Source organism: Rhincodon typus, chromosome 2, assembly GCF_021869965.1.
Source record: "Rhincodon typus isolate 14 chromosome 2, sRhiTyp1.1, whole genome shotgun sequence".
NCBI lineage: Eukaryota > Metazoa > Chordata > Chondrichthyes > Orectolobiformes > Rhincodontidae > Rhincodon > Rhincodon typus.
This window is the reverse complement of record NC_063333.1, coordinates 71,135,191-71,161,251: the sequence shown is the minus strand read 5'-3', so window position 1 is coordinate 71,161,251 and position 26,061 is coordinate 71,135,191. Positions and strand designations below refer to the sequence as shown.

Sequence of the window (26,061 nt, the reverse complement as noted above, 5' to 3'; positions counted from 1 at the left end):
TCAATATGTTGCATAGACTTTTTTCCGCAAGGGGATGAAATATTCTTCATAATTTAGATCTGCGTTGTACTTACTTGCACACCATCTTTGATAGTTTCACCAAACCAAATGTGTTTCTGTTCTTTGGTATTCTTGCTATTCCACCAGTTCTTGCGTTCAATGATGTCTGGGTTGGCATGTACACAAGTCTCGCCTGATACAAAGTCACAGTAAACTCTGATGGCATCCATGATACATCCTTGATTTGGATCGATCCAATAGTATCCTAAATTTGGAAAAGTGCAGCAATAAGGCTTTTCTTGTTGCTCGAGCAGCACATCATAATTAACAAATAAAAACCTAAAGAACTGCAGATGCTGTAAATCAGGAACAAAAGCTCAGCAGGTCTGGCAGCATCTGTGAAGGAAGGGTCACCGGACCCGAAACGTTAACTCTGGTATTTTCTTCACAGATGCTGCTAGACCTGCTGAGCTTTTCCAGCAACTTCTGTTTCTGTATGTCATAATTAACTCCTATTAAAACTTTTAAAGAAGATACACAAACCTGAAATATACTTTACATAAATGGATCTGAAATTCATAGTTTCCAGTGATTCCAGAACTTAATAAGGTATAAAATAACATTTTCATTTTTTTCTCCATTACTCAAAAATAATCAGGTAAAGTTTTAGATGTAGTTCCTATTGAAGGCGTAGAAATAACATAAATACATTTTACTTTCAAATGGACTGCAGCTGTTCAAGAAGGTAGCTCACTACCTGCTTCTGAAGGGCTACTAGGGATGGTCAATAAACATTGGCCTAGCCAGCAATGTCCACATCCCTTGAATGAATTAAAATAAGAATTTATTCCAATTTCTTTAATTTTGTATGTGTCCCATGACACCTTGCTCAACTGGTCATTTTTCATGTGACAGCTACAAGATGATTGTTAGCAAAAGGTAGCAAACATCAAAATGAAACTTAATTAACTTATCTGATGTCTGTAATTTTCCAGCTCAGATCAATGAATAGCAATTAGGAATTAGAATGTTGCATAACTTTCCTTTTTCCTCGACTAAGGACAGGAGCCAATTATAACTTCTCCCCAGTGGCTGAATTAGCTCACTCAGCACCGATCAGATACTAACATTATGACCTTGAGTTATAATGTACCATTCTGCAGGGTATATTTAATGATTTTTTTAAAACATAAAATACTCTGAAACATGTAGTCATTTTGTGCATGAACATACCTGACTTCCATTCTGGATGGCTGAGTCTCAGGTCACGACATGAGCGAGCAGGATTTTTCTTTGAGCCTTCAGGACTGCGGATGTTCTCAACCTGATTGGTCAGAACTTTCAGTTTGGCATCAACTTCAAGATTTTTCTCTCTTACTGCAGCTGGTTGGTCAGCTCTATAATATTCATGATTGTAGCTCACTTCATAATGACTGCCAGCAAGGCCTGGGAGACCGGGAGGTCCTGGTGGACCAGGGGGACCCTAAAAAAGAAAGCAAGGTTTACGAGTCATTTCTGATGAAGGGTCTAGGCCTGAAACGTCAGCCTTTCTGCTCCTATGATGCTGCTTGGCCTGCTGTGTTCATCCAGCTCTGCACCTTGTTGTTTACGAGTCATTTGCCTATTTTCAGTTGACTCATTTTGCATCAGAAATTACTTGTATGTGATTCTCTGCTATCATTGTACAATTCTACTCACAAAGACTTTAGGTGATTCTACAGTTTTCAAGATGATATGTCTGTTGATCTGTTCAACAAGTCCAACTGGCTGTTGATGCCTTGGTGATCAAATGCCTGAATGAGGCAGATCCATAATACTCCATGGCAGTTCACACAAGTGAACAAGGCTCTTGCCAACTATGAACCTATTGTGACTGATGCTTTGGTATCACAACCTTAACGGAAATTGGTTTAGAGGTGATGACATTTTCCCTAATGAAACATCATGACCTGATACATCTTCCACCATTTGTCCCCTCAAGACTGCTGTGCTGGGATGTGTTATCACCTGATCAGATCTTGGCCTCTCCACCTATTCCTCTGACACTTTCTCCTTCCTTGAACATCTCACTTTGTTCCACTTTTTCCTTCAATTTCAAATCTTCATTCTCTGTTGCCCTCGCAAGTATGATAAGACTATTGTCACCAAGATATCCTCACTGCTTTCTTCAGTCTGTGTCTGCACCTGCTCCCTGTCCTTTGAGTTCATTGCCCTCTTATCAAACCTAAATCTTTCCCACCAGGTCACATTTTTATCACTTGATTATATCAATCACAGACAAGGCCAATTTTGATCATTTCCTTATATCACACCTCAACGCTACCTTCTACGATATCACCCATGGAATGAAATATCCTCCAATTTATTTACAGATATCCTTTCAAATTCCCAGCTGTCTCATCTTCGGTCCTCCTACTGCTGCTGTGCTGAACCCTAGATCCTAAGGAAACCATTACTGTCACAAGTTGCCCTTTTACCCAAGTATGGTACTCATCCCTGCTCATTCAAATCTGGTATAAACAGACTTGATGAAGACATAGTCATCTGTTGTTAGAATTGGCAGAACCATATTATTCACAATTGGGCCTACATTTGTCTACTAAAACTGTCACTATTACAGGATCATCATAGAGTATAAAGATGACCTCCTGCTTCTTTTGTCCACTGTAAATCATTTTCTTATGCCCTCTTCCCTGCACTCTACCATGATCTCAAACATTAATTGCTAGAAACTTATGGCCTACTTCTGCTGCCATTTTCAATGGTTCTTATTGATGTTTTCTCTATAGATGCCATTCCTCTCATTTAGACTGTCATCATCCCTCCCCTCCCTCAATAAAGCCCTTGCATTTACCATCCCATTTCCAACCTCCCTTCATCTCCAAAGTCCTTGAACATGATATCACCTCCAAACTCTTTTGTGAAACTCCATGTTTGAATACTACCAATTACATTTTTGTTCCTTCAACAGTATCAAAACAGCTCTCATCAACGTCACAAACAACACTCTAATTGACAGGAGAAGAGGGAAACCATTCCTCATCTTTCTTCTTGGCCAGCCTGTAGCCTTTAAGAAGCTGACTATACCATCCTGCTCCAAGCTCAGAAATGCATAGACCTAAATGTCAGACAAGAAATGAAAGGCTGTGTATTTTTTTCTCTTGAATTAGGACAGTTGAGGGATGATTGAACAGAAATATTTGAAATTATGAATGGTCTTGATAGACTGCAAATAGAAATAAAGTTCCCTCTTTTAGGGAAGAGCATTTCTGTGTACCTTGTTATAAGAAAGTCTCCAAAAAATCCAACTGGGAATTCGGAAGAAACTTCTTTAACTAAAGTCTAATAAGAATGTGGAACTTGCTGGCACTGGGAGCATTGATGCAAATTGTATAGATGGATTTAAGGGGAAATTATAGGGTTAAGGTAATATCTTTGGTTGAGGAAAGATAGGAGGAGGCTTAAGTGGAGAACAAGAATTTGGTTGCACTGAATGGCCTACATAATTCTATGTACTGTCAAAGTTCATTACGCCATATAATCAACAGTGAAGTTGTCCTCAAAATACAAACTTAAAAAAAAATAAAAATACACTCAGCTGCCAATAAGTTTCAACTTACCATAGGACCAACATCACCAGCACGACCACGATGACCAACTGGACCCATAGGGCCAGCATGTCCAGCTGCACCATCTTTACCAGGAGGACCAGCAGGTCCAGCTGGGCCCTGGATAGAACAAATAGAGTAGTTTATTTCATTGTTAGTGTGCTGTTCTCAATTCTTTGAATTTGAAACTACTTTTTATTAACTTACTCTTGGGCCAGAAGGACCAGCAGGACCATGACCACCAGGTTCACCAGAAATACCCTGGAAAGGAAAGGAAAAAAATCAGGAATTTTATCACTGATAATAGGAGGGTTAAAAAAAAAGTGTAAAGGGGGAATCTGAAGAATCATTGAGATTACTTACAGCAACACCAGGAAGACCCTGCAAGCCACCGGGTCCACGTAATCCTTTCAGGCCTCTGACACCAGCAAAGCCAGTTTCACCCTTTTCTCCACGTGGACCTTGTGGGCCCTACAAAAAGAACAACTAAATTACTTAGTGATTGATTCTATATGAGGAAGAAGTAGAAAAAAAATTACGAAGTAAGACCTTCACTAGGTCTTTATTTCTAGCAGTAGTGAGTGAAGCTATAGCTCTGGACCTAATTGCTGGGTTCATTGCAGTACAAAGAACACTTGCCTATTACAAACATACGAATCAGTGACAGCAGTAGGGCTATCCAGACCATCCAGTCTGCCCTGCTGTTTAATAAGGTCGTGGCTGGTCTGATTGTAACCTTAAACTCCATTCTGCCAACCTTGGATAACCCTTGTAAAAAGAATCAATCTACCTATGTCTCAGCAATATTCAAGGACTTTGTTTGCACAACCTTATCAGCAAGAGAGTTTCAAAGACAACGGTCTGAAAGAATAAAATTCTTCAACTTCGTTTTAAATAGGTAGCCCTCGAAATTTTCAAAAGTAGTCCCTAGTTCTAGATTCTCCCATAAGAGGAAATATCTTTTCCATATCTATCTTGTAAAGACCTTCAGGATTTTATATATTTCAAAACAGTTGCCTCAAACTCTTCTAAGCTCCAGCAGATACAAGCCTAGCCTGTTCAACCTTTCCTCATAAGACAACCTGTCCTTTCCAGATACTAGTCCAGTAAAGCTTCTCTGAACTGCTTTCAATGTGTGAAAACTTTCTGAAATAAGCATACCAATTCTGTACACAGTACTTCAGATGCTGTCTCACCAGTGCCCTATATAACTGAAGTATAGCCTCCCTACTCTTCTTTGCTCTTCTTTGTCCTGTTGCCTTCCTATAGACTGTTCTGTTTGAGAGGAATTCTGGTACAAAATCCAGGGCAGATTTTTGGAGTACCATTGTAAGTGAAAATCCCAGTAAGATTAGCAGTGAAAAGTGAGATGGCAGAGTTAGAAATGCCCAGTCAATTATATCATTACATTGCCAAAGTTCGAGATGCAATTTGTTGCGGATGCAGGCCCCTGCTGCTCCTTTGGAAAACCTCCAGAAATCCAACATAACATCAGACTCAACATCTCCAAACCTTTCATTCTCCACATCACTTCAAAGAATTTTATCACAGAATTGTTACAGTGCAGGAGAAGTCCATTCATTCCATAAGGTCTGCACCACCTCTCTGAATGAGCATCATGGCTTAGTGCCATCCTCTCGCACACTCCTACAACCTTGCATGCTACCTCTTTTAAATCACCATCCAAAGCACTCTTGACTGCCTGCAAAATGGTTGTTTATTTATGCATAGGGGAGACATTTTCAAGCTTGCATCATCTAACCTTTCTGTCTTAATATGAATGTAATTACAGCAGCTTAAACATGTACTCACAGCAAGACCTCTTGGACCCAATGGACCAACATGACCAGTTGAACCTGCTGCACCCTTAATGTAAAAGGAAATAAAGAAGTATTTTTATTTATAAATTACAAAATGTGGAACATCAACTTACTATTACACACCTCCTTGACTGAAAGGAAAATAAAATTGTAAACTTACAGCCTCACCACGGTTGCCAGCCTTGCCAACAGGACCAGCAGGACCATGAGCACCAGGTTGACCAACAGCACCAGCAGAGCCAATCCTACCAGCATCACCGCGTTCGCCCTGAATACAAGAGAAACAGACAAAAAAAATTCATGAAGATAAGTCATATTCATTCGAAACCTACAAAGTTATTAAGGATAAACTTTAAGACTGCACATACCTTAGATCCAGGAAGGCCAGCACGTCCAGGAGGACCATCACTGCCAGGATTTCCCTTAAAAGTAAAAGAAAGGATAAACCATGATCATGAAATGTTGTACATGTATTATTTACTCATTCAGGGTATCATGTACATAATAAAAACATTGACAAAAGTGACCTATTTTGTTACTTACATCACGGCCATTTTCACCATGTTGACCAGTCAGACCGCTAGGACCAACTGCACCAGCAGGACCACGTTGTCCAGGGGCTCCTGCAAGACCAGTTGGACCAGGTAGACCCTAGAAACAAATAGCAAATAAGATTAAATATGCAAGTATCTGAGTGAGATCACTTCTATCAGAAAGTGTAATATTTCATAAACAAAGAAAGCGTTACAACACTCAATTCAAAGGAAATACTGCAGATGTTCTAACCAATCTCCCAGAAGAAATCAGATGAACAGCTGTTTACATATTATCTCTATGGTCTCTTGTTAGTCTTCAATTGAAATTATGATAATAAATGGGTAACACCTTCATGAAATATCAGGGCTATTATGACTTAAAGGTGTAAATTTTATAAATAGCTGTCTCCTGTCAATGCCTAATTGTGAAAGCCAGAATGTGTTTACTACTAAAAAAAAAGTCCTAGCCTGAGATTGTTAAATTAGAGGAATATAGTTTTTAAAATATTGTTTCATTACAAATTCCAAGGCAACAGATGTTGAAAGCATCTAAAAAAATATATATTGATATTTAATATTGAAATTTCAGATTGATCTCTCTTTTTACACACATACCACAATATTTCAATACAAATAAAAATGTGCTTATTTTGTTCTCGAAATTAGTAGCAACAGTAATATATCTGAAAGAAATGAAGTAAGCTTACAGGCTGATTAAATATTCAGGAATTCCCAGATAGGAACACAGAGAGTATTTTTCAAGGAATTTCAGGCCCTGATTTTCTATCCATTTAAATGAATGGGGAGAAGATTAAGGCTGTCAATTCATGATTCCTGGCTAGGGTTACCTGTTGATGCTTCTTTTTTCGCTTGAGAAATCCTGTATTTCCAACTTAATGGTTCAGATAATAGAGACCTGATTTTAACTTTGCAGAAGTAGACAGGTTTTGAAGGAGTTAAAATTATCCCTTAAGTGTTTTATTTACTCTAGTAGAAGACAGGACCAAGCAGCTCTAATTTTAAGGGAACAACAACCCACTCTAAAACAGTTGTGAAGAATAACCCAGCTTGCAACAATTACCTCAAAACCTATCACTATGTCTGCAAAGCCTAAATGAACGACCTGCCACAAACTTGTACTGGCATACATAGGGGATAATTTTCCCCATGTACTTTCTTGATGGGAATTCTTGGATTTTTAAATCTGAATTTTATTATGACCAGGCATAGGTTCATAGTTAAAACTGATAATAGTTTTTTTCTATTTGTTCCAAGCAGATTTATAGAATGTATGAACATACGCTGACACTAATTAACTGAATTGTTTAAGAAGGTACTGCTTTGTGAAATGAGATACTTACACCAGGACCTGAGACACCTGGGAGACCAAATTCACCTCTAGCACCTGGAAGACCAAGTGTACCTGGTGCACCAAGGAAGCCTTGAGGACCAATAGTGCCTGCAGGACCCTGTACAGAAATATTAACAAAAGTGGATAAGTAACAATGTTTATTGAGTGAAGTAATGGAAATTATAATTATATGTCCTTTAAATAGTTACTTTACTACTGGTTCAAAGTAACTTACAGCAGGACCTGATTCACCAGAGGCACCCCTCTCTCCAGCAGGACCTTGTACACCAGAAGGACCTGATGAACCCGAACGGCCTTGTGGACCTGAATCACCTCTTGGACCTTGTGGGCCAGGATTACCAATTGGACCAGCTGGACCTTGTGGACCTTGAGGACCCTATAAAAGAGCAATGCATTCATCACTTATATTCTTGATTGCAACTTTTGATGCCTGCTTATTTTCTATTGTTCATCTCGTCAAAAAATGTTGCCAAAGGTGTATACTCTATGACATATTTACAGAGTATGTATTCCAAGAACAAAACCCCACATATGGGCCTACTCTGCTATTGGATGACATCTTTACAATACATTGTTAAAACAACCTGAAATTTGTACAGTCAACTCCATGATTATTTAGCAAAGTCAATATTTTAAGCAGGAACAAGAACTTTGAAATTAACAAAACAAGTGTAGATACTGGAAACACTAAGCATATTGGACAACATCAGTGCAAAAAGGGAGATAGGGCCAATATTCCAAGTTTATGATCCTGTAGCAGAATTGGTTAAATAATTATACAGTTGCAATGTTAATCCTACCTTCCTTTCCCTACTGATACTGCCCACCTGCTGAGAACTTTCAGTATTTTCTACCTATGTTTCAGATTTTAAATATCTGTAATATTTCATTTTTTGACAAGAAGAATGATGTTGGCACTTGCTTCTTTTGCAATTTTTCTTTCTTCTACCACCCTGACATGGGACCTTCTTTCTTTCTGGTAATTAGGCTAACAGTTTAACCCAAGAGAAAATTCACTACATGCAGGAAGAGTTCAACATCTGTGTGGCCTTAATTCAATCCCCATTGGTTGAAAATTTAGATATAGTGAATTAAGTTGAGACATAATGCTGAGGATAGCTGCAAATAGTGAAATAATAAATCAACATGTCTTTCTTAATTACCCTCAGATCCAATTTATTTAATTGAACACAGAATCACCATTAATGTACAACTGATACTAGTTTTGACTTTGTAAAATAAATCTTTAGTCTAGATTTGATATTTTTACCATCATACCCTAAAGTTATCACTGTGTGAAGTCAGACATATATTGCTGTATTCACCAGTACCAGATATAATTGCTTTCAGTAACTTAAGCCACTGAATGCTGTGTATCAGTTTAATCACAGTGTCAAAGTTGAATACTTTGCTTATTCAGAGAGAAGGTGCAGATATGAAATAGGAAAAAGTACTTACTGCTGGACCAGGTGCACCTGCTCTCCCAGCTGGGCCAGGGAAACCTGTCATACCCTAGGAAATGTAAAACAGTTGCTGAAATTAGTCATTTATAGACCAAGGCACATTTCACAAATTGATCAAATAAAAGCAACATTAGGCCTTACCACCCCATAGCTAACCCCACCTTTGAAAAAGATTATTGGTGAATTTTTACATCAGCTCCATTTCCCCACTTTATTCCTTATATCTGTTAGAGCCCAAAATTTTCCATCTTAGTTTTGGCTATGCTCACTGATTGAGGACCCATGGCTCTCTGGTGTGCAGAATTCTAAAGATTCACAACCTCTCAGCAAATAATGTTTTCCTTATCTCTGTTCAAATTGGCTGAATAGCTTATCCTGGGTCTATGAATGCTAGATCAAGGGAAAAAAAAATTCTGCACATCTAGCCTGTCAAACCCTCAAATAGTTATTCATTTTTTATGACATTACCTCTTATTTTGTAAACTCGACAGAATATAGACCCAATCTATTCAAATAAATGTTTGTGGTATAATTATTAGTTACTTACTGCTGGCCCAATGGAACCAACAGGTCCTTGTAGACCAGAAGCTCCAGCGGGACCCTAAGAAGAGAAATACAAATAATTATGAACATGGAATTGTAAATAGTGATAACTAATATTGCATAAGGTAGTTACAAACAGCTCATTTCCTGAGTACTGCAGAAAATTCATACTACCTACTTTGAGAAGGTTGGAAATAGTGTAGCTGATCACCTAATTTCACCCAGTCATAACAGTGTCTAAATCCAAATTGTACAATTTGCAATATTATTGTTTGCATGTGTGCTGAATTGAAATTTTATTTATAACTGCTCTATTCAGATAAAGATCAGATCGGACAAGCAAGCCAGGACTTTAAAAGCATTGAAGAAACAAGTGGAGCTATATTCAAGTATAGTCCCTTGCAAATTTGCAGTTAAATTGCAAGACTCTAGGAGATCTCATATATCTACTGATTTAAGACCTATGCTATACTTGGATACAGCACTACCAATTACAGTAAAAGTCATTGGAATTACTGGTGAGAAAGGGACAAATTTCTCTTCAGGACCAACACACCACATTATCTCCCCTTCTTGCTACCTCCACAGAAGGGGAAATTGTCCCCTATGAGTCCCGTAGGGGGAACAACCCAATATATTTCAATGAAACTAGCAGAAGAAAGTTCACTGGAGTCAGTGATGTGTTCAAACAGGCAGGTGGAATTCCTGCACATGGTACCTTTGCTAATGATAACAGCGAAGAGGAAAATCTAGCCTTCATGGAAGATAGTGAAATGTCAACTTTCATATGACTCATGCAACCCCAAGAACTCCCCTACAGATGCCAACTTTGCTCACTTATCCTTTTCCCTGCCTGGCAAACCAGGCGCTTGTATGGAATAGTACCATTCTGCAGTTCGGTGATATCACTCTGTACCTTTATGCTCTTCATCAGTGCCCCAACCCACAATTGTTCCAGTGAAATTGCCTTAGGATACAGCTGTACTGAAGTGACATATACAAATTTCATAACCTAAGTGGGTCTCTAGCACAATAAAAAGGCATTGGACAAGATTAATGCTGCCAAAATTCCATTGCCTATTATGTTGCAGTGTGCTCATTATGGGGCACAGAATTGAGAATTAAACAAGTCTACAGAATAATGCTGAAATAATATGACAAAACTCACTTTCTGTTTCTCTACTTACAAAGGTTTCTACTTTAAAAATATAAATTCTTTCGATCATTCACGTATAAATATGAAAGGGTAAATGACATAGATAAGGTATTGAGGCATACGTAAGACAATTAAACATTTGTCTGGATAGCAATCCAAATCATATGCTGCGCATAATTTTGTTCAGGTAAGTTGTGCCTTTTAGCATCTGAACAATTTATTTCAATATCCTTAGGATCATAATCCCAGATAATATTTGATCCTCAGCCAAGAGTATCTCAAGGTGGACCAAAATGATCTTATATTTTGGATGGTTCAGGCAGGGCTTTTCTGTTGTTTACCCCACTGTGTTAGTTACAGTAATGGGGATTGTGGTGGCAGAACATTGGCCAGGGATGTATTATGCCTGACCACTGCCCATTTTAATGCCAGATGATTTATATCATTTTAAACATGATATTGATACAAAGAAGTAAAATATTCGAGAATGAATTGTCAACTAGTTAAGGTAGAATTACTCTTTAATTGAATGACTTTTAGTCAGGATACTTACTGGAGGACCGGCAGCACCGGCTAGACCGGCAGGACCAGGAGGACCGCCCTCTCCTTTGGGACCGGTGACACCTTTCTCACCTTTAGCTCCAGAATGTCCATCTGCACCCTATCATAGAAGAAAGCAGTGAGCATTTTTAAAGGCTTATGTTTTTAAAAAGAATAAAAGTATTTAAAGTAAGATAAAAGGAAGTTTTGAAACTCACAGGTGGACCAGCAAATCCAGGGGGACCAGCACGACCAGCTTCACCACGTTCACCCTAGGTAGAGAAAAACCAAACCAATAGTTTTATTGCCCATGCTTCTTTTCACACAGCAGCCTGATTGAAATGTGTCATTTCTATTACTTTTAATTACACTAGACATTTTCTTCATTGCATTGTCGACAACTGATAACATGGATAAAAGAAAATAAAACAACAGAAGCTCAGTCTAAATTCATTTTACCACATATTGCTTTTATTTTACTTACTGGAGCACCACGAGGACCAGCTGGACCATGATGACCAGAAGCACCAGATTCACCCTGAAAAGAAGAAGCTGTAAGTCAGTCGATGATGGTTACAAAAAGTTATAGATGTGAAAAATATTACGAGCATTGCGACATTGACGAGAACAATGATGATATGTATGTGAATTATAAAAACAGCAATGCATTACATGGATGATGGTGACATTAATAGAAAGATCATGTAAGTTTCAGAAACTTACCCTATCACCAGGAGGACCACTGGGGCCAGGAGGACCACCAGGACCAGCAACACCCTATCAGAAAGAAATTTGAAAATGTTTGGACAAAATGAATAAGTTTAGGTTTGGCTGGTGTGTACTTGCAGATACAGTGGTATGAAATGCTTAACTTTATTGCAGAGAACAATTATTGGGCACTTACCCGTGCGCCATCTGGACCTGGACTTCCTTGAGGACCTGATGGACCTACATCGCCCTATAAAAACATATAATCAGAGTTAGACAGTATACAAGATAATGCAGCTATAAGAAATAACAACATATATTGGTGCTTAATATCTTGATGAATTCTTTAAAGAATTGTCTTAAAACTGCTAATAATGTTATACTTCTTTGTGGATTATATCTTGTGACCACCAGTTGAATTTGCTCTGTTTATGCTTCCACTATAATGTATCTTTAAATCATTAAAAAGATACTAAAAGGTTGAAACACATAGAATGAGCCATAATTATAAAGTGTCTAATATGAAGCACAGAACACATGACTGAGTTTCAACAGTTCTTATTTAAATTGGTGGTAGTGTATTCTATTGAAGAAAGCAAGGCCTATAGAAGGCTACAATATGAATCTGTTAGAAATTTAGGCACCACTGAAAGGAAAATAGAAAATATCTTTATATTGTTTAAAAATATATTGAGAATATTTTTTAAAAATTACCTTTTCACCTTTGATACCAGCAGCGCCAGCAGCACCTCTCTCACCTGGTGCACCCTGAGCACCTGGGGCACCTACAGCACCAGGCAGACCAGTCGCACCAACTTCACCCTAAAAAGGAGTAAAGATTAACTGGTAAGTTTCTGACAGTTAGTTAATACAAAACCCAACTTAAAGCACTCAATACCCATTGATACCTCTTTTTAAGGAATTCAAGCTCTAGCATAAGATCCCAATTTGCATATTTAAGAAGCCAGATGCTAATACCAGGTGTACCCTGGACAGTTAATGATGGCATCTTCTGCTGATAGATTGTTTTCAAGTGTTAGTGTCATTTCCAGGTCCCCAGGCTGAACGTACAATCAGAGGAATGTGGAAGGCCAGCAGCCCTGCTGGGAGAGGTAGGTGCAGCAGGGCACCACAAAGGCTCCTCAAAATGGAGGCATCCTCAGAAGTGTGAATGAAGTTTTGAAAATAAAAATGAGGCCAATAGAGAGGGGAAGCCCTCCAGATAAATGGCATTAGATGTATTGTGATCTTTCATCCTCACAGTCCTGACTTTGAGGTACGAAGCCTCTCACTCCCATGGTCCATTGGATTGCTGCCTGTAGGCAACTTCCACAGACCTACATTTATTCTTATACCAGGGGGATTGCAGCAAAGTACCCACCAATTCCCCAATTAGGCACTTAATTAATTGGCTACCCATCATTGCTTGGGAGGTAGCCAGTGCTACATTGACCCTGCGACAAGTCTTACTGCCCAGAAGGAGGAACATGTCAGGTCAATGACCCAATGCTCTCATTTCTGATTTCATTCCAAAACCTGCCTCTAGGGATCAGGAGACTTTGCCCTAATGGTCAATAAGACACGCAGCACGTTACTAGCACAACTTAGATATGGTAGATAATGATATGAAATTTGAAGATCTTTATGATAGAAGAATGGGATAAAGTAAACCGGTCCCCCTTTGAGTCATGTTGTTACTAAATGTTGTGGGTCAGTCCAGTTGCCTGATGGCTGACTTGCAATGCAGAGTGATGCAAACAGTGTGGGTTCAAATCCAACACCAGCTGAAGAGGACTCTCCTTTTCAACCTCTCCCTTCACCTAAAGTGTGGTAACCCTCAAGTTAAACCACCATCAGTTCTCTCTCCCTTTTGAGAAAAGCCCTATAGTCCAGTAGAACTATGGTGACTGTATCTTTGTTATGAGGCTTATATTTAAATATTTCAAACAAATACGATAATAGATCAAGAAATTGACACCAAATCATGGGCTGAATATTGATGGAATTCAAGTTTTAAAAAGTTAAGAGTTCATATTTTTCAAAACTTGTCAGGAAATGTGAAAAGTGTATCATTTTTGAATGACTTATAGGAGATTTTCCTCTGAAAGTTTTGGTTGCATTCATAGTGCAGAGTGGTTTCACTTCGTATTGACACAACATTTACAATAGAAATGTAATCTAAATCCAATATCATGGGTTAGCTGACACTGGGATAAAATGGAGTGAGGCACATTGACAGGGTTTCCACACTCACATTTAAGAGGCAGTTTAGGCTTTAAGCTTGATTTATAAAACACAAGAACAGTTGGTGTAATACTGGAAAATAGTACCTCATTAAGTCTAAACTTCTACTTTAAATATATTTTATTTATGATCCTTTATAATATAGTGTTATGGATATATATATTTCTTTGCTGAAAACAATTCATGTGGTATAACAAAATTAATTTTCATCTTGTTAATTCATAATTGACCTAAACCTGATAGAACATTATCAAATGTATAGGCATGTGCAAAAAGTAGTGACATCCATTTCAATATCAGAGAATTATTTAATGCTGACTTTGAACTTACTTAATTTTTTATGTAGACAAGGGAAATATAGACGATTTGCTTCCCTCCTTGTGGTGCAATAATAATCTATATCATGGATTAATTTTAACAAGTATCATAATTTTTAAAGTGAAACAAACTTCAGTAGAATTATCAAAATGCTTCAGTGTAGGAGGCAACCTATTCATGTATTACAGTCATCTGTTAGAATTTAAAAAGTGAGCAATCAGATATCCACTACTTAGCTATTGTGTGAGCCTAAGAATCACTAATTAGTTGTACATTTGCGCTGTAGATAATTATATTTTGAGATATAAATCAAGTATCCTCCTTGTTTTCAGAGAACTTTTAAAAAGAAGGCATCAGTAGTTCAACATGATTTGTCGCTTCACCCTACCTTTCCACCATCAAGACCAGGAGCACCAGAGGTACCGCGAGGACCAAGAAGACCTTGTGCACCTGAAGCGCCTCGTTCACCTGGAAGACCTCGTTCGCCCTAAACAGGAAAATATGAACCATGGTGCGTTAATCATGATGTTATCACATTAAACAGACTGAAAGTGCAAAACAGAGAAACTTAAACTTACTCTTGGACCAATCATACCAGGACTGCCAGCATCACCTCGTAGACCCTGTGGAGAAATTGACATACTAATAAGACATTGCAACATTAAAATGCATTATAAAGTAAAATCTGTAAAGAAAAGAAAAAATAAAAATTTCCCCATTATGAGGAAGCTATTTTCTGAATGCTATTTAGCCCTTTGGATTTATAATTACACAGTTCTAAAGAAGTATTGGTAAATTTTCAGCTTTGCTGTCTGGGTTGTAACTAGGCAGAATTAATAGTTTGCATAGAATTCAACCCATTTGATTTTAATTCAATTGAAATCAATGCTATGAAAATTAGACAGGTTCTAAAAAAGGCACGCAATTTACTGCAGTAAATTATCAAACAGCTAGTCGAGATGAAATTCTGCTCCAATATCCTTCAACAAAGGTTAACATACACAGTGCATGTAGGATGACTATTACTAAGTTTGTTTATCTTAAAGCAAATATGTAAATTTGACATACTTATCTAAACTAGAATCTCATCGCATGAATCCATGCAAGTCAGTGTGTGATAACATAGATAGGAATCTGATGTATTTTCAATAGTGTGGCACATGGCACATACAGTGTGCAAGCATTACTTATTAGAACTCAACATGAAGTGACAAGACCATTAGCTCTTTAAGGTTTCCTTAAAAATGTATCCCAGGTAAGCATTTTTTACCTACAATTGCAGACAGCTTGCTGATAATATTTTCTTAAGGTTCAATATGAGAGTGGGATGGACCTCCGGTAATATTCATTAGCAAGTTGTGCCTGACGTATTCTGCCAATGCTTGCTCAATAGACTGGATAGTGTGTGGTTTAGTTCACAGATTTACAGAATTGTTATGATGCAGAAGATGATCTTTGGCTCACTGTGTTTGCTCTGGCTTTCGGGAGCATAGACTACAAGAACAGGGAGGCTATGTTGAATTCGTATATGGCTCTGAGAGACCTAAACTGGAATATTGTGTACAGTTCTGTGCACCACACTTTTAGGAAGGATATGATGCATTTGAAAGAGTGAAGAAGGCCTTTTCCCTGTAACCTTGCACTTTGTTTCTCTTTAAATAATTATCCAACCTTCTCTTGAATGCCTTAATTTTACCTGCCTCCACCACATTTGTTGGCCATGCATTCTAGAATATAATTATTTGCTCTATCAACAAGTTTTCTCTCACTTCACATTTGCTTCTTTTGCAAATCATTTTAAAACTCTGGCCTCTGCATTTTGATTCATTTACAAGTAGGAAAACCTTCTCCTTATCCACTCTGTCTAGATCCGTCATGATTCTGTAAGCAGCTATCATATCTCCTCTTAGCCCGCCCCTCTCCAAAGAAAACAGTCCCAACTTCTCCAATCTTACCTCATAACTGAAATGTCTCATCCCTGGACTATTCTTGTAAATTTATTTTGCATTCTTTCCAGTGTCTCACACCCTTCCTGAAGTGTGGTGACCAGAACTGTACACAATACTCCAGCTGTGGTCTAATCAGAGTCTTATATAAATTCATCAGACCTCCCTGCTTTTGCACTCTGCTCCCATTTATGAGGCCCAGAGCACTGTATCCTTTATTGCCTGTACTACCGCCTTTAATGATTTATGCACGTGTACATCCAAGTGTCTCTCAACCTGCTTCAAGAGAGTGTCCTTTATTCTATATGCTGCTCCATGTTCTTTGTATCAAAGTGCATCTTCTGTTGTACTGAACTTCATCTGCTAAATATTCATCTACTCCACTAATTTGTCAATGTCCTTCAGAATTTCTACACTGTTCCCTTTGCAGTTTACAATTCTTCTCAGTTTTGTGTTATCCATAAATTTTGAATCTCTTTCATAACCACCAAGATATAGATCATTTATATATTTATCAAGGGTTCAGTCCTGAGGAACTCCACTCCTTCCAGCTCAAAAAAACCCATTAATTATTATTCTCTGTTTCCTATCCCTTGGTCAATTTTACATTCATGTTGATACTGTTGCCTTGTATTCTATGAGCTATAACTTCCCTCGCAAGTCTGTTGCATAGCACCGTATTGAATGCCTTCTGGGAGTCCATGCCCTCATCAGCCTTCTTTGTTACCTTTTCTAAAAGCTCCAGCAAGTTAGTTAGAACAATTTTATCTTAAGAAATCCATGCTGACTTTTCTGAAACAACCACATTGTCCCATATCAATATTATTTCTACCCAAACAACTGTTTTGAGACGTTGACCTGCCATCAAAGATAAACTAACTGGCCTGTAATTCCTGGGTTGATCTTTACAACCTTTTTGAACAAAGGCATAATGTTTGTTATTTTAAAGTTCATATTGGCATAATTTTGAATCGGACATTTCAGATGATTGAAGTTCATACATGGAGATCATATAAGTCTTGGAATGGGCAATTTATTACTTGTCTTACCTGATTACCTGGTTTGCCAGGTTCTCCAGCAGCACCAGAAGGTCCAGGCATCCCCTACAGTGACAGAAAGAAAAGCAGTTCAGGACTACAATAACAGATAGAACGGACTTTATTTGTGAAAATGTGCAGCTGGCAGACAAGACTAGTATTGCATATTTATAGAATCCTTTATTGTGCAAAAATAAAAAAAAGTAAATTTTGGAAAATTAATTTATTCTACATTCTTCTCCGGAACAAAATCAAATCTTAAATAAAATATAATACAGATACTGCTGTTGGATGTATTTCTTAATCAGTTTATACCAACACCTTCCCTTTACTATTTCAAAAAGGAATTAGTCCAGTATTTTTAAGAAAGAGAGGAACTTGTTCTGAGTATGTTAAATGTTTGAATATTTATATTATTGACAATAATTGGACCCTTAAGACTTGAAGTTAGTATTTGTTGATTTTGATTAAAGTTGATGAAATGAGAAATCTTTTAAATCCATCTATTTTGTAACAGGAGCATATCTTATCAACTTAACACTTAGCAAATGCTGTTGTATCAACATTTCAAAAACAAATTGCTTTAATGCAGAATTATATTTATTAGTAATGCATGTATTTTATTTGTTGGACAAAATACAAAATACCATATCTTTTGGAAACTAAGATTTAGTTCATGGGACGAATGGATAGGTAGAAGATGTCATGGTTGGCTAACTACAGGCTGCAGCTGCTTGTTCTATGTTCTTTCTCTTTAATTCTGTGTCATTAGCTAGGCCAGCATTTTTAGCCTTTGAACTGAGTAGCTTGCTTGGCCATTTCAGAAGTCAGTTAAGAGTTATCCACATTGCTGTGGGCTTGAAGTCACAAATAGGCCAGGCCTGCTAAGGACGGTAGATTACCTTCTCTGAAAGACATTAGTGAACCATATGGATTTTCACAACATTTGATACTTACATGGTCATCATTACTAAGGCTATAGCTTTCAGTTCCAGATTTCCTTCATTAAATTAAAACTCCGCCAGTTGGTAATTTGAAACCAAGCCCCCTGAGCATTAGTCTATGCTTCTGATTAACTAGTCCAGTGATAAATCCACAATTAGGATTGTTTACATCTATCAGTGATACAATATTGGTAGATCCTAATTCATTGTTTGAAGCTCATTCTGACACCATATCATTCACATTAGTCACATAGTGACTGTAATAACTCTCAGCTACTCATTTATAATTTGGAAAAGATGTTTAAAATACAATTGCTACAGGTATTTTGTGCAATCAATTAGATACATTTCAATATAAACGTAGGAACATGCGTTATTTGTAAAAAAAAAATGCATTTTAAATTTAAATCAGAGTACAAATTGATTGCAACTTACCTGCATTTTACAGTAAAATGTGCAGAATTGTTTACATATTTGTATGTCACATTTTAGTCTGCCATTCCATATGAAGGTATTATAATTAATTTAGCTAGCCTATTCTGTTGGATCTGGTACAAAAAGGATACCTAATTTCAGATACATACCTGGAAACCAACACTGCCAGCTAGACCTGTTTCACCTCTTGGACCTGTAGGACCCTAAATAATAAGAACACTGAAATGTTTATTTGACCAAATTGCTGAGTGATAACTATATCTACTTTTCAACTTTGTATGTATGGAATATATTAATTAAAATAATTTAGTTAGTTCATTCAGCGTCAATATTTAAAACTTAAATTGCATAAATCTATAGAAGTCAAATAAATTTATTATTAGTTTAGCTACTGTGTAACATCAGGTATACCAATACTTATTAACATTGCATGAATAAAACATTATCAAATATCAAATAACAACCTCTAGAAAAGGTAAGATTTTCTAAATTAAACTAAATTAAATGTGAATATTAGCATGGAAACATTTTAATATAGTATGCTACATCCAATTCCTTTCCATTATTTAAATCAAGGCCTTAACTGGGTATTTTAAGCTGGTGAAGAACTTTGAAAGACATGTAAAGAAAAATGAATTATATAGAAAGTATTAAATTCATCAATCAATATTCATACAACATCATTTTAAGGTCTACTTTTGTATCCAAGATCTGTAGCATAGTTTTATGTTTGTAATTGTCTACTTACTGCAACACCAGGAGGACCCTGTGCTCCAACTTCACCATCTTTGCCAGGTGCACCCTGAAAAACAAAAGTACCAGAAAATAAATCATCAATGCTATTACTTAGTGAACACCACTTATTGCCATGTGTGTATTCCTCATAATGCATTTAAAATTCACAACAAATAGTTTAATTACATTTTGCATCTGCCATTTTGGAGATTCATGTGATCCTTTATCCTCCAGAGTGCCCTGCTTCCTGGATTAGTGACTTTAGTCAGGATTTATCGCTACATCCTTTTTTCTCCAGAAATCAAGAATCATCTATAAATGTATGCATTTTCAAAATATGATAAATATCTAATTTTGACTTGTGGTTGTTGTGTTATCCCTTAAAGAACTTTAATTAGTAACAGCTGATCAATAGAATATTGATAATAATTGATTTTTACCCCAAACACCAGCGGTGATTTTTAAATGTTCCCTGTTGCCTTTGTCGGAGAAACAAGTGACAAGGAGAAGAAAACCCGAAAGCCTGTGAGCTGAATTGCCTACTCCTGCTCCGAGCTCTTATGTCTTTTATGAAGTGTACTTTGGACAGCAATTTATTCACCTGGTTCAACCTTCAGGCCTGACTCGACATCGCTGAGCAAATTCTCTCATCCACAATGAGCTCAAGGTCATTTTAAGTTGTAGGATTCTGACTGTAATGCTAATCTAAACACACACAATTCAGAGCTATACCAGATATTAAGGATCTAAATAGAAAAGGTATATTTCTATTTTAAAGTTTCATGAGATCAGGAGGATCACTCTGTGTGGAAGCTGCAGATCTTTCCCAGGTCTGAAAATGGCAACCTATGTCTATTTTTCTCCTGCAACATGCTTACAAATTTTAACCAGAAAATGAAAATGATTGAGGCCTTGTGGCTGTGGCCTTATGTGGGGTGCCTCGGATTTACTGCAAATTTCAATATTCATTTCTGATTGGACTTGAAAATTGCCTACTTGGTAACACCTTACTTAATTTACATTCTATCAAAACTTTTCTTAAGTTTCCATTTCCATTACATGATCATTGTAAAGTAATTGAAGGAGGACAAGTTCCTGAAATGCAAGTTTCTTGCATATGAAGAAATAAAAGGGCTTCACAGCAAATCAAGCTGACATTTTTCTGCAATAAATATGTAAATGTCCATTTAAGCTTTATCTATTTCCTTTAGATATTTTTGAAAATTTTTTCTTTTCATTGTCTGAGTTGCTAATGCTGAGGCAGTGTTTACTTTTTAGACAAGTAGCACTACACCTTTGAATCATATATTGAAACAGTGCATATGAATGCTAATGCAGCTGTCTGAAGCTCGTCCTTTTGCCATTTTAGTAGAGTCAAGGACCCACTAAAATAAATCAGTTGATCCCTCCACTAAAATGGTGATGGAAAAAATTACAGAAGATATGTTAAAGTTTGAATGCCTGTATTTCAAGGCAGAATTTCAGGTAAATATTTAAAGTGCTTGCCACAATGATTCTGCGCTATTTTACCAAAAAATGAACCCTTGTGGATATGGGAACATTATACAAAAAAAAGTTAAGAGTTTCTCCACTGACATCACTCCAGCAGCTCCCACCCTTAAATGGGTTTTTAAAACGCGCTCTTACTTTAAGCAACTAAGTGGGCACATTGTGCTGAATTTTCCAAACCTGGGATGGTGGGGTCGGAGATGGTAGGGTCTGAAAAAATAACAGGGAGTTGTGTTGGAATGGCCCCAAGTGCATTGGAGCCTGCTATTAAATTTACCAACAATGTCCCACTTAACACTGATTTTTCAGCACTGTAAGTGACAGAGACTCCATCCGTTCACCTTCCAAGCTTCCAGGTTGGCAGCTTTATGGAGCTCAGTGAAGCTAATGGCCCAACAAGGAGGCTAACAACATGGAAGACTTCACCCGTTGCCGAATACCCCTGCCAGTGTTTTCACCTATTGACATTAAATAGGCTCAGCCTCTCTAAAATTCTTTCAATTCAACTTTGGTCTTGAAAGAGCCCTCCATGGGGATCACCATCTCCAAAATTGCTCAGCAGCACATGTTCGGTTGGCAATATTAGATGCCACCTACAGTTCTTAGTTGGGTGGTGAACACAAAGCGGGAAATTAGGAAGCTAACTCTGGGAAGGCTTTTTCACTGTCCTTTTCCCAGCAAAGGATGACTCAGGGTCCCACTTGGTCCTGATGTAGGGGTTCCAAAGGCACCAGGAAAATCCAGCACATTATTGATTGTGTATCATTATGCATTGATTTATATCAAGTATTAAATAAGCAATGTTGCTAAAATGTATACATACACGTGGACCAGCAAGACCGACATTTCCTCTGTCACCAGGCTTGCCAGGTAGACCCTTGGAAATGAAATACAAATGATAATAAGTTATAGTCCAATTACAAACTTTTTCCTCTCTGAAATTTTGAGAAAACTTAATTTAAATTATTTATGTGAATAATTGTATATCTAACTTTCATTTCATTTATCAGGGTTAAACGGGGGTTGTTTCTGAACTAAGGAACAAATACTGGACAATATATGGTTACTGGAGAAAAAAATGCATTTGCATAGTTTGACATCCTGCATTGAGACTGCAAAAATTGGCATCTGTACATTAGCATTTATATTGCTATGGCTACCAAAATTCTGCCATTTGGCTTTCAGAGGTTTTCCTAGCTAACTATAAATATCACTTAGCCATAATCCTAACAGCTGACTCATCAAATACATGTGTCACTAAACACATGGTTTGCATCTATTTAAGAGTAGAATTGACCTGAAAATCACTTGTTGTTGATCTGACTGAAGCTGTCTTTTGAACAGCAACATTAAAATCAGAACACAGTAAGGAATTGGCTGTCATAAAGTTTTTTTATATGTTCATGGAACATCAAAAAAATTTTCAGGCGGAAGTTATATAAACATTATTTAATTAATTTCAGTTTGTTAAAATTATTTTGTAAATCAACTGTAAAGGCTAGTCAGAAAATGTTATGACAAAATATTTTGCAATGATGAATTTATTTACTAATACAAGTATAATTGTGTACTTACTGCAGCACCCTTTGGACCAGGGAAGCCCATCATACCAGCCTGACCTCTTAGGCCAGCAGGACCAGGGGGACCAGTACGACCTTCTTCACCGGCTGTACCCTAAAATATATGATCTCTGACAATGAAACAATGCTCTTCACAAGTTACCGAAGGTTATTGTTATATTTAGCAATTAATTGTGATGTTGATTTATTATTTTACATCCATGCACGTTATTAATAATTACAAAAACATTTGAGTGAATATTCTGCATTTGTTATTCATTTGTAATTCTATAGTAGTTGGTATTATAGCATAAGGTACAGTGCACAAATCTAACACATTAGTATTCTTTAGTATTATAAGAATTACTTCTTATATTGAAGAAAATTGTGGTCTGGATGACAGAAGATACAAATTAATTTGGAATTGCTACTTATCCTATGACATGATTTGCAGCGATATTTAAATCACAGCAACATTTACATTTTTAATCTGACAGTCTATTTCTTGTGTGAAATGCTGGGATGTAAACAATATTATCATCTGAATAATTCTCTAATTATGACCAGATGGTAATACTTAAAACTGCAGCCTCATCAAAGTAAACTGGTATAACTGTATTGAGATGGTTGATATTATTAATCAACGTGACTCAAATTCAGTGTTCAATGTATAATTGGTGTTGTCACATGGATGCTCCTTTCTAATAAGCTGAAGGCCTGCACTTTTAAGTCATGAAATATTGCTTTAGTACATTGACCTGCTGTGTGCTGACAGTCTTAGATACTTTCTCCATTTTTTTGTAATTGCAAAGGTAATGTTGAAAGCACTGTATTTTAAATCCAGAATATTAAATATATGTATGGTAAGCTTAAACATGTATATATATAGTAAGTATATGTGTTCATTTTAGGTAATCAATAACTAGTATATTTAACTATATATTTGATTTAATAAAGCTAATTGTGATGTGTATTTTTTGTGCAGGAAATATGTTTCTGTACAATATTAAAAGAAAATATTATTTCATGTTACTTGTCATAGCTTTTGTTAAATAATAATGAGTATGCAATATTATTGCATCATAAATAAGTATTTGTTAGTATTACTGTATGGTACAGAGATTGCAGTTTCTGTACCTACATTAATAAACAATTTGAATTGCTTCTTAATTAAAAAAATGTTACCTTAGAGGTTAGCAAAACCTAATAATTGAAGCCTTTTCATTTTTAATGTTCTGCAAAAAGGTAATGTAATATCCCCATGCATTTGCCATGCTTGATTCAAGCCTATTCTTAGATTGAATAAGCTGTCAAGAATGGGGAGCAGAAAACCTCAAAAACAACTTACAGCAGCACCTGATTTGCCTGGAGCACCTATAATGCCAGTACTACCTACGATACCCTGAAAAAATAACACATTATTGTAAGGTGAGAAAACTTACTGGAAGACCTTGATTTCCCGCAATACCAGTCCTACCAGGTTGTCCGCTATGACCCTATATTTATTGAGGAAAGCAAAATAATTTTAGCTGTCATTCTATCATGCATACAACTAAGATACTTCCTTTTATGCTTATTGTGAAATCTATTCATGTTGTACAGTCATTAAAAGGTGCTCATAGGTTAATTTTAACCAGGATTAACATCAATCGCATCTGTGGAAATAAAGTGCATTAAATGTGCTCACAAAATACAAATAAGAAAAACTGTCAAACAGCATCTCCAAACTAAGAGACAAGAAAATGAAAATCAGCAATGCCGCAATCTCTTGATGACTTCTTTATTAGGAGAAATCAGAACTAAGTTAAAATATCCAAATAACATTGTACATTTTAATAAAAATGTCATTTCTATTATTCACAACACAGTTTTGGGACCTCTACTAAAAGGAAAATTGCAATTAATTAGTATTATAAACTGCAATAGTATATGTGAGTTAAAAAGTATAAACATTACATGCATCTGAAATTGCACAGGCAAATAATACAAGTCACTTTTCTGCTTAATTCCTTACAATTTGACAAAGCCTATTGTTATTGTGGTTGTTTCAATTTACTTACCCGTGCACCAGGTGAACCACTTTCACCAGGACGTCCAATATCACCAGAAGGCCCTTTGGCACCCGCAGGACCAGCTTCACCACGTGAGCCAGGAAGACCCTAGAAATAAGTTAAACAATAAGGTAGCATCATTACAGGCATTCCATATGAATATACCATACTCGTCACTTAATGGAAAAAATGTCACCATTCATGAAAGCAAAACACTATTTTCAAATTATATTTGATGCATTAAATCATTACAAAACAAATTTTACCATGCTACCAGCTGATCCATCACGACCTGGGATACCACGGTTACCAGGGGCACCCTGCATGGAAAAGTAGAGAAAAGATTGAACATCTACTTACGGACTGTGAAAATGTGTTAAATTTACTGGGGTGTTACCGGTAAAGAACCGTAACTCAAAATGAATATTTTCTCATTTGTTTAATGCTGTTTACTATACTATTAATTCATATATAATGTTTATAATATATAATCTAATATCATTCTGTAGATATAGGACTACCCCACATAAAAAAACTTATCAGCATATGAATTGTTAAAATGTGTAATTAAATAAATAGCATTAAAAATTAAAAAAAAACTGAATAAGCTGCAATGTTTAATATTATTCAGATTCAAATTTTGTGAATATGTTGAATTTCTTAATAAACTAAGATTCATTGAACAGAACCATCATACTAGGATTTTATAATTAGTAACAGAAGGTATTAAACATTCCTATTTCATTAAGTATCCATAAATATTATTTCAAAATTACCATTAGTTATTGTTGTAAAATTGAAGCTCCCTCCGTATTATTCAGTAATATGTTAATATAAATTAAAAATAATTGTACCCTTTCACCAGGAGGTCCAGGAAGTCCCTGAGCACCAATTTCACCACGAGGACCTTTCTTGCCTTCTTCACCAGATGGACCAGCAGCACCTACTGGGCCAGCATCACCCTGATTTCGGAGCAAGAAAGGCACAGACATGAGCAATGGCCATAAAAAACGTGAAATAAAGTACACAATTAACTTGTAAAAGGCATGTTAAATACAAAGTACTCACAGGCTCGCCTTTGCCACCAGTCTCACCCTTGACACCTTGAATACCCGCGTCACCCTGTTTTGAAAGTTTGAAAAAGAAAAGGTTTATAAGTATTTTAGTCATAACTTCAGTAAAATTCCATTGCTGCAACCCACAGAGGAATTAGTTATAACACTTGCTTAGTATTGGATTTTATAGTTCACTTACGGGGGCTCCCCGGGCACCTGCAGGACCCATTGCTCCAGCTGGACCAGCGAGACCACGTGGACCTGGGAAACCAGGAGCACCAGCAACACCTGGAGTACCCTACATAAAAAGACACAAAACCAACAATGAATATCTTAAAATATAAGTGGACCTATCAATGAGGTAGTTTATGAAAGCATTAAATAAGTGTGCAGATGTACTTACAATTTCACCCTTTGCTCCAGTTAGACCATTTGCACCTGCATTACCCTGGGATTAGAAAAAATACTAAGAATATAGTAGA

At 36.7% G+C, this 26,061-nt stretch overlaps 1 protein-coding gene across 1 annotated transcript in view; it reads right to left on the bottom strand.

Moving 5' to 3' along the window:
* col1a2 (collagen, type I, alpha 2) overlaps positions 1–26,061 on the bottom strand; it is a 50,961-nt gene that overhangs the window by 2,388 nt on the left and 22,512 nt on the right. The window contains exons 18-50 of the mRNA XM_020515464.2: positions 25,983–26,027; positions 25,779–25,877; positions 25,593–25,646; positions 25,379–25,486; positions 24,791–24,844; positions 24,534–24,632; positions 23,916–23,969; positions 22,490–22,588; positions 21,738–21,791; positions 19,419–19,472; positions 18,820–18,873; positions 17,304–17,357; positions 14,887–14,931; positions 14,697–14,795; positions 12,461–12,568; positions 11,943–11,996; positions 11,762–11,815; positions 11,523–11,576; positions 11,257–11,310; positions 11,052–11,159; positions 9,347–9,400; positions 8,795–8,848; positions 7,551–7,712; positions 7,326–7,433; positions 5,972–6,079; positions 5,797–5,850; positions 5,589–5,696; positions 5,421–5,474; positions 3,972–4,079; positions 3,816–3,869; positions 3,621–3,728; positions 1,234–1,483; positions 75–265 (exon numbers count right to left, since the gene is read on the bottom strand). Coding sequence (XP_020371053.1) covers positions 75–265; positions 1,234–1,483; positions 3,621–3,728; positions 3,816–3,869; positions 3,972–4,079; positions 5,421–5,474; positions 5,589–5,696; positions 5,797–5,850; positions 5,972–6,079; positions 7,326–7,433; positions 7,551–7,712; positions 8,795–8,848; positions 9,347–9,400; positions 11,052–11,159; positions 11,257–11,310; positions 11,523–11,576; positions 11,762–11,815; positions 11,943–11,996; positions 12,461–12,568; positions 14,697–14,795; positions 14,887–14,931; positions 17,304–17,357; positions 18,820–18,873; positions 19,419–19,472; positions 21,738–21,791; positions 22,490–22,588; positions 23,916–23,969; positions 24,534–24,632; positions 24,791–24,844; positions 25,379–25,486; positions 25,593–25,646; positions 25,779–25,877; positions 25,983–26,027 — 2,817 coding nt within the window. The remainder of the gene's footprint in view (positions 1–74; positions 266–1,233; positions 1,484–3,620; positions 3,729–3,815; positions 3,870–3,971; positions 4,080–5,420; positions 5,475–5,588; positions 5,697–5,796; positions 5,851–5,971; positions 6,080–7,325; positions 7,434–7,550; positions 7,713–8,794; positions 8,849–9,346; positions 9,401–11,051; positions 11,160–11,256; positions 11,311–11,522; positions 11,577–11,761; positions 11,816–11,942; positions 11,997–12,460; positions 12,569–14,696; positions 14,796–14,886; positions 14,932–17,303; positions 17,358–18,819; positions 18,874–19,418; positions 19,473–21,737; positions 21,792–22,489; positions 22,589–23,915; positions 23,970–24,533; positions 24,633–24,790; positions 24,845–25,378; positions 25,487–25,592; positions 25,647–25,778; positions 25,878–25,982; positions 26,028–26,061) is intronic.